Consider the following 15,682-nt stretch of genomic DNA (forward strand, 5'->3'; position numbering starts at 1 on the left):
TTTCTTGTTCATATTTGGGTTGGAATTTCTAGTCTGCAGGTTAGGGATTTCGATTCGGTTCTTGCTTAATGGTGGTGAGACAACAAATGGTGGAGATTTTGCCTTGATTCTTGCGACGCGGTTTAGGGTTTCATGGTGGCTAGGGTTTGATTTCTGGGTTTTCTGTTGTTTTTCTCTGCTTCGAATTATAGGTCTGTGTTGATGGTGGTGACGACAACATGGTGGCCTGAGGGTTTGGTGGTGGTGCGTTTCGTTCTGCGACAACGACGACGGCTAGGGTTTCACGGTGGTGGCATAAGGGTTTATAGTCTTAGGGAAATTAGGGTTTCACAGTGTCCTCCTGTCCTTTTACATTAACATTGCCACATCACAGTTGCCACGTCATAAAAAATTGGATAAATCACAGTTGCCACATCATTGCACCAAAAGGATCAACTTGAATCGTTTTTAACAAAATATGAAACTAACAGTTAACTTTTTCAAAATGTAAGATTACTTTGAATACAAAGTACCTGGGACCAAATTAAACCTAAAGTTAATTACTATATCTAAAATATTATCAATATAAAATCGTGAAGAAATTTTGAACGGTGAAATAGACAATATCTTATACATAATAATTAGCGATAAGAATTGTATCCGAATGAACTATTCAGTACCTTTCACGTTTCCTTTTTTTTCATTAACTCATTTATAAAGCAATGGTGGAATAATTTCTATTCACCAGAAAACACAGAGAAGCGCACTCCACTGTTCAATGTCCATGGAATTTATTCTTCCACGCTCCGTTGTGGACTACAACAAAACGTGCGTAACCCACCCAATATAATAATAATACTAATATAATTAAAAATAAAATAATGATATAAATAGAAATCAAAAGTCACGACGCGATGATCGAGGAAGCACTAGTACGGTGTAACTGTTCCAAAGTTAGTTCTCTTCCATCTCCGTCGGTCTCACTGTCTCCATTTCGCTATCGCAATCATCTTCACCGTCTTCTTCGGAATGCGCCATTTTCATCTTCTGTAACTGCTCACAGGTTCCTTCCTTGATTCTGTTTCGTTCTTCCGCATCGCACTTTCGAACTCTGAGTTTCTCTTGCAATGCTACCGTCTATCTAGGTTGTGGAAATTTCGAGAAGCTTTTTACTAAATGTCACGTGATTTACTTTGAATCAGGAAAGAGAGAACTAACTAACTTGTTATTGTATGTTGAGTCGCGAATCGGAGTCTGGATTGTGGAATTTTGAGTATCTTATTAATCAAACCTTTGACGCGCGAGAGAGAGAACTAATAAATTTCTTCTTGTATGATCAGTGGCCAATCGGGGTTTGGATTGTGGAATTTTGAGTATCTTATTAGTCAAACCTCTGAATATATATATATATATATATATATATATATATATATATAGAGAGAGAGAGAGAGAGAGAGAGAGAGAGAGAGAGAGAGAGAGAGAGAGAGAGAGAGAGAGAGAGAGAGAGAGAACTAAGTAACTTGTTCTTGCTGATGCTTTTACTTGTACCTGATTATTGTTTGTTAATATTTCTGAATTTCGTTGAGTGTCAGGAAAGTGTTTTCGTGATTATTTACTTATTTTTATTAAATTGGACAAGGACTGAGTTGAACACTTACGAAGTTGTGTTGTGACTAGTGCATTTTTGGTGAGCAGAAGAAAGAGGTTTTGTGAGAAGCTTGTGTCCAACATGGCTAACTATGAAGGACAGACGGTTACTAGTGGCAGCGATGTTAGATCAGGGAGTATGATTTTTGTGCCTATTTTGGAAGATGGAGTATTCCGGTTTGATTGTTCCGTGAATGATCGAGGTGCAGCGTATCCCAGTATTTCTTTTGCGAATAGCAGGAATAGAGACACACCTATCTCGACTCAGAAGGTTCCTTTGTATATCCCTACGTTTGAGTGTCTTCTAGAGCAGCAGGTTGTCAAACTTGAGGTCAGTTACTTACTTTATTTGCTCCATGTATCCGATCTTGTGGTTGTAATTTTAAAAATGTTGGTTATCTTTTAAATTTGTGAGTGCTAGTTTGCGATTTTTTTTTCCTGGCTTTGTTTGCTACTATCTTTTCCCTGGGCTTCATAAATTGATTGAATTTGTTTCCGAACCAGCTGCCTGTAGGTTCCTCTCTTTATGGAACTGGAGAAGCTAGTGGAGATCTAGAGAGGACGGGCAAAAGAGTAACTCAATCTTATGGAACTTTTCTTTTTTAAAAAAAATTAGTTATTATCTGCATACGGATCAGTTATGTTTCCTTTGCAGGTTTTCACGTGGAACACAGATGCATGGGGTTATGGACCTGGAACTACATCCTTGTATCAATCCCATCCATGGGTGTTAGCGGTTCTTCCCAATGGTGAGGCACTTGGAATTCTTGCTGACACTACAAGGCGCTGTGAGGTACTGTGTTACGTGGCCTTTTGTAATTTAATGCCTTCCACAGAAGTCTGTGTTCTTATTACAGTGATCTGTTTAATGGTCATCTATTTGCTCATAAGCAGATTGATCTGAGGAGAGAATCAACGATACAGTTTGTTGCTTCATCCTCATTTCCTGTCATTACATTCGGCCCATTTTCTTCACCCACTGAAGTGTTGATATCCCTATCAAAAGCAATTGGTAATTTCTACTAAAAAATTCAGTGATAATTAGGTAACTGTGCGGCAATTATGCCCTCCATCCTTTGTCTAAGGACTCTAAATAAGAAGATTTTCTGCAATTATGTTTTTTGAAAAACTAAAGTCTTTCATCATTTTTGGAGAGTATTCCATAGCTATAGAAGAACACATGAATAGGCTGATGAAATTTATACCTAAAATATATGAAGATTATCAACTTGTCATCTTCAAATTGAAAAAGCATGTAATATGTGTTTAGTATAGTCTTCCTTTAAATCTGCGTAAGTGATTCCTATACTTTACGTAGAAAGTTCATGAACTTTTCTGAAATTAAAATTTTGTGTAAGTATTAGGATGTGACCAGTACAATGTACAACACTTTTCAGCTTCAACATTTTATTGAAAATTTCTTTCTTATATATATATGACTTGATTTGAAACAGTACATCACCCTCTATATAGAGAACACTAACTCTAAAGTAATAATTACAAAGAGATCTCTAGAATCTTCTAGTTACTTCTCATAGTACACTAATATATATATATATATATATTTACATTTCTTTTTCAGGAACTGTATTTATGCCCCCAAAATGGTCATTAGGCTATCATCAATGCCGTTGGAGCTATTTATCTGACCAGAGAGTTCTGGAGGTACTTGCTTTCTTCTTAGCGGTGATTTACATGCATTCATATATGTAGAAAGCTGTAGAACCTGGATATGACATGTGTTCCATGACAGTTTTTCCTGTAGTCTTTTTGCATGAACTATCCTTCTGGTTAAGAATAAACAAAATCATTAGTTCTATTTTGTGTATCTGTATTTCAATATGTAAAAGATATCTGGCGTTTTGTATGGGATGATACATGATTTTATGGCAGAATTTGAAGTTTCTTCATTATTGGGTATACCCATGAAATTCAGTAGATTTGGTAATCCAGAATCCCTGGGATTCTTAGGCATGTAAAAACTGTTTAAACTATTTGTTTGTAATTGAATAAGAAAATTCATAATCATTAAAAAGTAGACATTAAATCATCCAGGGAATCTTTAATAGCTTTCAGCTCTCATGCTAAACACGATTTTCCAAATTTTTTATGCATAACAGATAAATTAAGGTTTGTAGACATTCAAAATAGCTAGGAATATATAATATATGCATTGCTATGAACATAGTTTTGTAGATTCTAACTTTAGTTTCTCAGAAGCATGTTTTTCCTTGGTTGTAATTTTAATTAAACTTTGCAGGTTGCAAAAACATTCCGGAAAAAGTGTATACCTTGTGATGTGATATGGATGGATATTGATTACATGGATGGTTTTCGTTGTTTCACCTTTGACAAGGTAAGTTTTGTACTCCTAGAAAAAGGACCAATAATCAGTTTACAGTTTAGTTACGGTTCTAGATCTTTCTAATTATGAACATGAATTGATATGGTGATTAGTAAGTGCAATATATGTCTCAAAGGGATGTATTTGCATTATTTGTAATATAAATTTGCTTTATTGGCTTGCATTTGTTGTTCAACCTGCACTGGTAATTTGAAAAATGCTTAGTTTACTTTTGAGTTATTCATTTTAATGTACGTGATAATATTGTTTCTTAGAAAGTATGTGATCTTTTTCAGGAGCGTTTTCGAGATCCTACATCTTTAGTGAAAGATCTCCATTATAGTGGTTTTAAAGCTATTTGGATGCTTGATCCTGGAATCAAGCATGAGGATGGTTATTTTGTATATGATAGTGGTTCTAAAAATGAAGTTTGGGTCCAAAAGGCAGATGGAACTCCTTATGTTGGTAACGTCTTTCTTTTTGACATGAATATTCTGTACTTCTGTGGTGCCTGTTCATGACCTTACAAAATAGACCTGCAATGTGTTTTACATCAATTATGACTGTTCATCCTTTCTTTTCTTCTTTCTGTGATTCATTATACCATATATACATTCTCAGGGGAGGTGTGGCCTGGACCATGTGTCTTCCCTGACTATACACAGTCAAAAGTTCGTACATGGTGGGCAAATTTAGTTAAAGATTTCATTTCCAATGGTGTTGATGGTATATGGAATGATATGAATGAACCAGCTATCTTTAAGGTAATTATAATCATGCTGGTTTCTTTTCTTTGAATAACATGACACAATATTTTATCCAAATCTTATTATTGTGGCTCTTGATGTGTTTCATTTGCATCTTCCTTACCCATTTCTTTTCTAGGTTGTTACAAAAACAATGCCTGAGAGCAATGTTCATAGAGGAGATGGTGAACTAGGGGGTTGTCAGAATCATTCGTTCTATCATAATGTAATATACCTTTTCCCTTTATTAAGATTTTGGAGCCACATGTTTTCAATCATAAACTTGTCAAATCACTTTGGTTATATTATTGGGCACTGCCTGTATCTTGACTCTAATGTTAGTTTATAACCTAGCTTTGTTGAGTGTTTTGATGTTTTACTTTATAGGTATGAATTGTTGTTAATTATTATAGTTGTTCTCTACAGGTGTATGGTCTACTGATGGCAAGATCAACTTATGAAGGCATGAAACTAGCCAATGAAAATAAGAGGCCTTTTGTTCTTACTAGAGCTGGATTTCTTGGCAGCCAAAGGTATGCTTCAACATGGACTGGAGATAATCTTTCTACCTGGGAGCATCTTCATATGAGTATCTCAATGGTACTTCAGCTGGTGAGATTCTCAGCAACATGGAGGCTACTTCACTTGATCAACATTGTCATTTGATGTTGTCTTAGGGCCATTAACTTCTGCAGTTTCTTGCAAAGCTTAGAATGCATGTTTAGTAAACCTTACAAAACTAGTCTGTGAGGTTAGAACTTCTCAAACGCTATAAGGGTCTAACTTGGTTGTATTGCTAGTGTATATGAGATGAGATCTCAACTAGAAAGTTTCTGGGCACATTGTATATGTCATCTAGCTGGATATTAGTCGTTACAACCATTATCCAATAGTTGCTAGCTTAAGTTTTGAAAACTTTAGTCACCCAAATGACAGTTTTAATTGGTGCTACAAGACAGTACCTTCTTAAGACAAGGAATCTGACAGCAAGTGGTATTCATTTTTTAAAAGGTTATTTTAGATATTGTCAGACTGACGTTCGAAGTTTTCTTCAAGTTGTGGTATGCTTTATTCTCGTAAGATTTATTAGCATACTATTTTTCTAAACTTTCTTCTTGAAAACCGTCAGCAGTCAGAATGAAATCCTTTTTAGTTCTCTCATTGAAAGCAATTTTTTCATAACTTTTGAAAAATGTGGTTCAGTTCCAGAATAATTAAGTTGTTGTCTTACTGTAATCTAATATTTATTTCAAATTTAAGACCATTTATGTGTCCTATTGTTAGGGATGGAGAGTTTACGAGAGAAGGAATAAAACATTAAATGCCTAACTGCCTTAGCAGTTAGGAAGAGTGGGGTTATTGGTTGTATAAATAGCAAATAAACAATTGTAGTGGGGGGGGGGGGGGGAGATTGTTTTGATTGTAGTTCTAACAGGGTTTGTCATCCTGAGGGGGGAGGTTAGGCTCTCTAGAGGGAGGTTATGTTCCCAAACCCAGTCCTTATCAAGAGATTCTTTTACGGTGAATAATAGCAAAAACCATTCTTCCATTACTGTTTCTATCTTTGGAGTGTGTTCTTGTTAGGTTCCAAACCCAGGAGCCTAACAATTGGTCCGACCTGCCGGATCGAAGTGGGGGTGAAGGATCAAGAAACTGCCGGATCCAAATTGGGCACGAAAACGATAATGGAGAGAAGTACGGAGGGGCGATTAGAGGCAATGGAGATCACCATGGAGGGGATGAAGGCGGAGTCTGCCGCAGTACGAAGGGACTTACAACAGATAATGAGGATACTGGGGCTCAAGTTAATAACACGGAGGGGCAGTCAGACGATAGCTCCGTGAATGAGAATCCACGACGACGAGAGGAGGTTGTTGGAGGCAGAGGGGTCGGCAACCGCCAAGAAGATCAGAGACCGTGGTGGAAACGGGTGGATTTACCCACATTCGAAGGGCTGGAACCCCTTAGTTGGATCAATAGGGCGGAGCGATTTTTCGATATATAGAAAGTGATGGGAGAAGAAGAAAAGGTGGAGCTCGCGTATGTTAGCATGGAGGGCAGTGCGGCTTACTGGTTTAAGTTTTGGAAAGAAAAGGCCAAGAACCGTTCTTGGGAAGGCCTTAAGGCAGCCATGGTCAATCGTTTTGGAGGTGGATTCCGGGGGACGGTGTTCGAATGATTGGCGACCCTGCGACAGGAGGGTATCGTGGAAGAGTTCGTTCGCGATTTCAAAATACTGGCAGGGCAAACCAGGGGCGTATCGGAAGAACAGGTGTTGGGCTATTTCCTCGCCGGTTTGCGCTAGGACATCAAGGGGCAGGTGCGAATTCAGGACCCCCAGGAGTTGACGGTGGCAACGAGAATCGCGAGAGACGTGGAGGACGCGACGCTCAGGGCGAAAGGGGGAAGTTGGAATGCGACCAAGAATTCGCAATCTTGGGAACGAGCGATCGGGGCAGAAACAAGAAACGAGATCAATCGGCCAAATCCGAGTCGACTAAGCGGGACAGAAAGCGTACAAGAAGAGAAGAAGTCGCAACAAGTGCCAACATTAGACCGAACGGTATGGGCGGGAGCGACAACAGAGGCCGAACGGGGAGGAACCTGCCCTATCCTGAGTTCCTGAAGAGAAAAGAAGAGGGGTGATGTTTTCGATGTGGAGGACCATTCGCGGCCGGTCACCATTGTCCAAAAAGGAGCGTGCGGGTGGTACTCTTAGCAGAGGATGAGGAAGACGATGAAGAGGAGGATTTCCCACCACCCAAGCCTCCTGATCAAGCCGAACGGTAACGGGGGACAACCAAACGGTATCAACAGGATAGACCGAACGATATCAGTAGGAGAGACCGAGCGGACAAGTTTCCCGTTTCCAACCTTGAGGACAAGGTTGTTCGGCAGCGGGGTGTAATGTTAGGGATGGAGAGTTTACGAGAGAAGGAATAAAACATTAAATGCCTAACTGCCTTAATTGCCTTAGCAGTTAGGAAGAGTGGGGTTATTGGTTGTAAAAATAGCAAATAAACAATTGTAGTGGGGGGGGGGGGGGGATTGTTTTGATTGTAGTTCTAATAGGGTTTGTCATCCTGAGGGGGGAGGTTAGGCTCTCTAGAGGGAGGTTATGCTCCCAAACCCAGTCCTTGTCAAGAGATTCTTTTACGGTGAATAATAGTAAAAATCATTCTTCCGTTACTGTTTCTATCTTTGGAGTGTGTTCTTGTTAGGTTCCAAACCCAGGAGCCTAACACCTCACCTATTAGTTTAAGCTTTTGGAAGTACTTGTTCATGACATGCTATTAGACTTGCCTATAACCAAGTGTTATAGTGTTCAATCCTTACTGCCTCCATTCTTGTAATAAAAAGTTGGATCTTTACAATGATAGGACAACTTGTGAGCTTTCATGCTTAAAGTCTGAAAAGGCTTTGTTGTGGATGTGTGTTAGAGATATAATATAAAATCATTCATTCATCTTCACGTAATAGTTTAAGCTCACGTGATTGTTTGTTAATTTGAATATATATGTTTCCCTTCATAGTTTGCTTTCCTTCTGTTCAGGGACTTAGTGGTCAGCCACTTTCAGGTCCTGATATTGGTGGATTTGCTGGAAATGCAACACCTAAGCTTTTCGGAAGGTGGATGGGTGTAGGTTCCATGTTTCCCTTTTGCCGAGGTCATTCTGAAGCTGCCACAGCTGACCATGAACCGTGGTCCTTTGGGGAAGAGGTTAGGTCATCTTTGTCTGTATAAAATCACTATCCTCTTGCAGTTTTCATCTTATGTGCTGTTCATTTATCTAAATTATATGCTGAAATATTTTATCATTACATATCACATGGAGTAGCTTGAGAATGATCAAACTATATGAGAGAAAAGATTCTACTGACTTGATACTTTGAAAAAATAAAGTACATATTTTCTTTAGGAGATAAAAACTCTTTCGAGAAAGCTATCTCTATTCCAAGGAAGTGCTTTTATTGTGGGTCTACCGAACCAGGCATGGGGACACTGCTTGAAACCAAACAAGGTTTACTTTAACCTGGACACTTTATTCACTTCTTCAATAGACCTAAAACCTAGAGGAATCTCAATTTATATTTCTTCCTTTAGATGTTGATGCAAGAAAGAATTTTTCACATTAAATGATTGAGCCTACTCATACCCTTCAATGCACATCTTCTGACTCCACAAGTGGGATTCATGTGCCATGTGTTTCTGCCTCATGATGGCACGTCCGGCTGCTGTTCCTTCTGCCATTAGGTTGCAGTTTGAGACCTGCCACCGTTTTGCACACTCATTAGCATGTACTCTTTTCTAGAGCATTACAATTGTATTCTGCTACTGGCTTAATCAGGATTTTATTCTTTTAATAGTAATTTGTTATTAATGTTTGCTTCTGAATATATTTGTGTGACTAGATATTTCTTTATTAGAAACAACATTAATTATTTTTTATGCAATCCTTTATGTGACGAACAAGAGGATGGGACAATTTGCACCCCTTATAATTGTTTGGGCATCTCTAACTTTAGCTCTAACTTTTAGTGTGAAGAAGTTTGCCGATTGGCACTGAAGAGGCGCTACCGTCTAATCCCTCTTATCTACACTCTTTTCTATTTTGCTCACACCAGGGGCACTCCAGTGGCAACCCCTATTTTCTTTGCCGGTGGGTTCTTGTCTTTGGTTCATGATATATGAGCTTACTTTGAACACATCATGAATTTTTACATATTTATGCACTGATTTTGCTTTTGCAGATCCAAAAGATCCTAGCCTGAGAAAACTTGAAAATTCTTTTTTGCTGGGTCCAGTCTTAGTGTATGCAAGGTTCGGACTTCATTAATTTATCAGTAATGTAGACAACACTACTATATTTTGTAGAGATAACACTACCATATTTGGTATTGCCTTTAGTCATCAAGAAAGGGTGAATGATTAAAAAAAGTACATTTTAAGTTAGATCTGATCATGGTAAGTCTCATTATCTTTTTTTTAAAAAAAAAACTTATACTAGACATCACTAAGAAAATATCATTAAAAAAAAAAATTAGTAAGCAGAAAACATTAAATTTATTAACATGAATATTTGAATGGTACTATTTTTGTATAAGAGAAACAAACATAAATGATTGTATTCACTACTGCTATCTGCTCTGTTTGCTTTTATTTGTTCATTTCTTTGAATTTCAGTTGATTCCTCTTCCCACCTTTATCTGACCTAGTCCACTTTTTATTATTATTATTATAAATGTAATATTAAAAATGTGTAATGTTTCGTCCCTTAATTAACAAACCACATTTCTAATTATTTGTGGTCTTACGATCTATGTTCCTTTTCAGGGTCATCTCATGTTTAGTTAAACTTAAAGTCTTCCATAAAGTTGTATAACACGTTACTGTACAATTTTTGCTACTTTAACATGTTATTTGTATATGGATCAGCACCTTACAAAGACAGGGGTTGGATAAGATGGAGATTACTTTGCCTAAGGGAATATGGTTGAGTTTTCATTTCAATGATGCACATCCGGTAAATGATTTTCCTGCTCTTTTGGTTTGCATTTTTATTTATTTTTGTGCAAAAAATGATTTTATTTCATGTTTTTTGTTTTGTCTTGGAATGTCAGGATTTGCCAGCTTTATACTTAAAAGGTGGCTCAATTATTCCTGTGGGCCTCCCTCTTCAGCATGTTGGAGAAGCTAATCCCTCAGATGACTTGACCCTTCTTGTGGCTTTAGATGAATATGGTGAGTCAATGCATTCAAACTTCCCTTGGCATGCTTGTTGAGGTCTGTATTCTTCAGATTAGAGTCTTTCTCTCAAATGCCATATGAATATGATAATTTGCAGGGTGTTGTAAGGAATTTCAGAGCTTCTTTGAGCTTGTTAAAATAGTTTATGATTCCAATAAGTTCTTAGCTTCTTTCGAGGTGCAACTCATCTAAACAAGCAATATAAGTCCTTACAAGACAAGAACTTATTTAACAAGTGTTTAAGGTTTTTACCCAAATGAACCCTTAATCATTGACAGGGAAAGCTGAAGGTGTTCTGTTTGAGGATGACGGTGATGGATATGAATTCACAAAAGGGAATTATTTATTAACACACTATGTGGCTGAACTTAAATCATCGATAGTTACTCTGAGGGTACACAAAACTGAAGGATCATGGGAAAGACCCAAACGCCGCCTGCATATTCAGTTATTGCTGGGTGGGGGTGCAATGGTATGTATTTTTCTGAGATGGAACTATGGAGAATTTGAAACCTGTTTCAGAAAGAAACTGTGAAAACTGTGTTTGATTGTATCTTTTACCTGGTACTTTGGTTTGAATATTTATGAAATTGTGTTATAAGCAGCTTGAAACATGGGGAAGTGATGGAGAAGTTCTGCAACTAATCTTGCCTTCAGAAGAGGAGGTGTTGAAGCTAGTATCTATTAGTGAGAAACAATACAAGGACCGTTTGGGTATGTGCTTGTTCAAATATCCTCGGTTGGTTTATGAATATCAATTTTGATTTATAGGTTAGGTTATTTTTTATATTCAGTTTGGTTCTTTATCTTTTATTCTTTTTCTCTTAAAAGTTCTATTTGACTCTTTTTTGTCAGTCTTATAACATCTCAGGTTGACTTTTGACAGTTTAAAACCACCAATAGTTATTGGACAGGAAAAATCAATATTTTGGCAGTGTTTAACGACCATATACTATGAACACGAACATTTGCTCAAGAGATAAACAGCATAAGAGAGTCTTCTTTGCCGAAGTAAATGTATGTAAACTGCCCAGTGGGTAATTCCATGGACTTAGTCTCATTGGATTTAAAAACACATACTCGAAATGCCAAATGACCATCTCTAACATTCTAAGTGCAACCATTAAGAACACTCATATGTTAACGCAAGTGTATAATATCCTTCCAAAATTGTACTGGCCCCAAACAGAAACAAAGACCAAATAAAAGATGGTTCATGTTTCCATCTGGAACTGTTCCTTAGAACAAGGTTTTGATGGGAGTTATTGTGGTTCTTCTACAAATCACTCCATGGAGATTATATCTCTGCCCCCTCACCAGCTTCGGATTGCAACAAATCAAATTGGGTGCTAACAACTTGGTCACAACTTGTCTTTCTAATGTTCCCATTTCTCTAGTCAATGATCTGAATCTTATGCTTTGCTGAGACAAATAATTGTTTTTATAGCAGTGCACCTGCTTAAAGCAATTTATGGTGTTTTAAAACCATCGGAAAATTTATCATACTTGCTAAAAACTAAAATTACTACTTACAGTTTTAAACCATCAAAAAATGTCAAGCTCATTTTTTTTACATCTAGACGTGTCAGAAAGAACTGAACTAAATAATTTTAAAATATAGAAGATTAAATTGAACATTGCAAAAGGTAAAAGACCAAACTGAATATTAAAATAAGATAAAATGTCAACCTCAATTTTTTTTACATCTAGACGTGTAAGAAAGAACTGAGCTAAATCATTTTAAAATATAGAAGATTAAATTAAACATTACAAAAGTTAAAAGACCAAACTGAATATTAAAATAAGATAAAAGGCTACAAGTAGAATTTAGCCTAATTTATATTATATGTACCAGTTCTTATTTTCTTGACCATTATTTTGTCTGCAGATAACATTTTATTCTTTAGTGTACTACTTTTAAGATCTAATATGTATTTTGTTTTAAGATATTTCTTGGTTTAGATGTTCTCCTTACTATTTATGTGGTGTAGTTTGTATGTATTTATATCTGCTTTATGGTTACTTTTCCCTTTGTTGATAACTGTCTCAATTTAGTCTTTTTGTATGGACTTTTAGTTCTTCAACCCCGTCCGTGAATAGAATTGAGGCTGATCCATTGTATATCCTACAAATTATGTTATATTTTACGTTTATCGAGCATGCATTCAAGGGTCCCATAAGTGTCAATTCTATATCAAGGTGTGCTACATTCTGCTATTTTTTATTTGTCAGAAAATGCAACTGCAATTCCTGATGTAGAAGAGGTTTCTGGACCCAAGGGAACAGAGCTTTTAAAAACTCCCATTGAACTGAAAAATGGGGAGTGGGATCTTAAAGTTGTTCCCTGGATTGGGGGTAGAATCATCTCCATGACACACATTCCTTCTGGTACGTTGATCATCATTTGCAATATATTTATTTTGTTTTTTTAATGTACAAGTTGCTTGTATTTTCTCCATGGCACTCTGATGAAATAATGTATGTTGTTTATAATATGCACTATAATGTTCATGATAATAAGCAATCTGCATTCAGGAACACAATGGCTCCATAGTAGGATTGAGATCAATGGTTATGAGGAGTACAGTGGTACGGAGTATCGTTCTGCTGGGTGTTCTGAGGAGTATTCTGTCCTTGAGTAAGTTTCATACGTGTTTCATTTTCATGATTTCATCAAGGAAAATTTATTGTCAAGGAATCATTGAAGGCAGTAGACCCCTGAGTATACATTTTTAGGATGGTATTTATTCTTGTCCTACTCCCCTTTTCATTTTCATATTTAACGGTTTTGTTGTGGAAATCTTTTTTTCAGTCGAGAACCTGGGCTGGTGGTGTTAGAGGGTGATATTGGTGGAGGATTGGTTCTTCAACGTCATATCTATGTTCCAAAGAATGTTGCCAACATCATCCAGATAGACTCTAGTATAATAGCCCGAAGTGTTGGAGCTGGTTCTGGAGGGTTCTCAAGGTTATATCGGAAGCCTCTTCTCTTGTTTCCTTAAAATATTACTATTATATCCCTTTATGATCGTATATATACTATATTTTGGCAATTTTTACGTATCCAAGCAATGTACTCTTTCAAAAGTACCTTTGGATGAATATCTCCCGAGACATATCATTCTTTCAAAAATTCCATGAACCAACTGTCCTAAAAGCTTGGGCAGCTCTTAGGCAAAGTGTGGATAATGTATAGGCATACTTGTGCTGAAATTAAACTTTTTATATTAGAAAAATGAGGCTAACAAGGGTTGACCTCTTATCCACTGGTGTCATACAGGTTATGATACCATATCATGAACCTACTTTACAAAAGCTTGAGTTCTTAGGTGAAGATAATGGTTTTATATTATATTTCTAACAGAATATGTTTCATAATTGATTAATATTCATCAATAATCTGAATTCTAACATTCACATAGATGGGTAAAGTAAACTAAAAAGCTGAATTTGCTTTTTGTGTTTTTCACTATATTGTGCACGAGGATTCAAGTGTAAAGTTTAGACGTTAACGGCAATATATCCTTTATGTTTATTATTTTCTCTGCTGTATTGTTTCTGTCAATTGTCTCAGATGCTATAACTTATGTGGTTCCTTGTATTTTTCTGTAGGTTGGTGTGCTTACGAGTTCACCCAACGTTCATTCTTTTGCATCCGTCTGAATCTTTTGTTTCATTTACTTCAATGGATGGATCGGTGCATGAAGTCTTTCCTGATAGCGGGGAGCAATTCTTTGAAGGAAACCTCATTCCTAATGGTAATATGGTCATTTCATCTTTTTTCTAACTCGCTACTACCCATACGGAATGTGGGAACTTCTACTGGGATGAAACAATAAATTTATTAGTTTGGCTTAGGTGAGTACTTTAAATTGCCATAATTTATTATTCATCTCAACCAACTATATAAATTTAAAATATTTAATTTTTTATAATCAAATTATAAAAATGAAAAGAAACTGGCCTGCTGGCTTGTGTTTTAGCTTTTAAACATGAAACTGGGTCTGAAATTTCAGGCTTACATACATTTTTAGTCTTTATAATTATTCCCAATTTTGGTTTTGGTCTCCAAACTTGAATCTGTTGGTTGAGTGCCTATATTTGCAAAACTACTAAGAATTAGTCTTTTCAAATCTACAAAGAATTAGTCATGGTGTTCTCAAAACTACTAAGAATATGTCTTAGTGTTTTCAAAACTACAAAGAATTTGTCCTGGTGTAAGGACTAAAGACCAAAACCTAAATGTGGGCATGGCAGCGGGGACCAATTCTATGAGGTTTCAAAGTTATAGGAATTCAACCAAACATTTAAAGGATTAAGGGACGAAAACCAAAAATTGAAAAAATAACAAGAATGTGTTTTGAAACGCTCTTCTAGTATTCCTGTTTATTCTTTTATCTGTTAAAATTGTAATTATAACTGGGTTTCAGTTTAGGAAGTGATGTCAGCATTTAGACTTGTTTATTTTATGCAAAATCACAAATCATGTTGAACACATTATTGCATACAAAGCCTACCATGAACAAACCAATAACAATTGGTGATATACTGTTCTTGCAAGTCTCATCTTTTCCTTCACGCCCCAACCGAAGGGGGAAAAAAATCAACATACATTTTGACAGGCAATGTTTATTATTGGTGGCCCGTCTAGGAATTTTTCGTTAACTATTTTCATATTGTCATTTATTTTCAAGTCAATCTTTTCTGAATATGGATAGTAGATTGGTGTGCCGTGTAAAATTTTAATTTTAATTTTCTTTCAGGTGAGTGGAAGCTCATTGATAAATGTCTTGGCTTGGCACTGGTCAACCGATTTAGTGTAACTGAGGTATTCAAGTGTCTCGTTCACTGGGATTGTGGCACTGTCAACCTGGAGCTTTGGTCTGAGAGTAGACCTGTTTCAAAGCAATCTCCTCTTCGAATTTCACATCAATACGAGGTTATAAGAATCCCATAATAACCAGCTATCTGGAATGTGTTCATAATGCGGAGTAGTGCTGCAACAAAACATGCACATAAAAACTATGCATCTGAATTTCTGTGCTCTTTCCTTCTTCCTGTTCACCTGAATGCCTGTTCTGTGATTGGACTTTAAACAATAAAAATGTGGAAGGAATCGTGCAGTAGAAATAAAACACATATCTGTACTTCGAATCTCATTAGGATCTTATTGTATTTGTGGTTTTAAAGCCCAATTTCATGGTTCCTCTATTAACT

General features: G+C 36.6%; 1 protein-coding gene across 2 annotated transcripts; it reads left to right on the forward strand.

Moving 5' to 3' along the window:
• Positions 1-739: 739 nt before the first annotated feature.
• HGL1 (heteroglycan glucosidase 1) lies at positions 740-15,660 on the forward strand. Of its 2 annotated transcripts, none has more exons than XM_047303255.2 (23): positions 740-1,042; positions 1,657-1,957; positions 2,131-2,199; positions 2,282-2,419; positions 2,521-2,638; positions 3,209-3,291; positions 3,887-3,982; positions 4,267-4,435; positions 4,592-4,734; positions 4,856-4,942; positions 5,143-5,328; positions 8,270-8,437; positions 9,257-9,377; positions 9,469-9,538; positions 10,154-10,241; positions 10,339-10,459; positions 10,744-10,937; positions 11,071-11,179; positions 12,698-12,853; positions 13,001-13,103; positions 13,278-13,433; positions 14,078-14,223; positions 15,229-15,660. In XM_047303255.2, the coding sequence occupies exons 1-23, from the start codon at positions 894-896 to the stop codon at positions 15,420-15,422; spliced, it is 3,165 nt and encodes a 1,054-aa protein (XP_047159211.2). In that variant the 5' UTR covers positions 740-893; the 3' UTR covers positions 15,423-15,660. The 2 variants fall into 2 exon arrangements, with proteins under 2 accessions (XP_047159211.2, XP_047159213.2); XM_047303257.2 differs by having other exon boundaries at positions 1,675-1,957.
• The last annotated feature ends 22 nt before the right edge of the window (positions 15,661-15,682 follow it).

This window comes from Vigna umbellata, chromosome 10 (assembly GCF_029865625.1).
Source record: "Vigna umbellata cultivar VRB3 chromosome 10, Vumbellata_1.0, whole genome shotgun sequence".
NCBI lineage: Eukaryota > Viridiplantae > Streptophyta > Magnoliopsida > Fabales > Fabaceae > Vigna > Vigna umbellata.

Bases quoted from the DNA above. Each gene is read 5' to 3' on its own strand.
- HGL1 (XM_047303255.2), top strand. From the start codon at position 894: ATGATCGAGGAAGCACTAGTACGGTGTAACTGTTCCAAAGTTAGTTCT. The intron at 2,420-2,520 runs GTACTGTGTTAC...GCTCATAAGCAG, and splicing joins ACACTACAAGGCGCTGTGAG to ATTGATCTGAGGAGAGAATC. The intron at 4,735-4,855 runs GTAATTATAATC...TTTCTTTTCTAG, and splicing joins ATGAACCAGCTATCTTTAAG to GTTGTTACAAAAACAATGCC.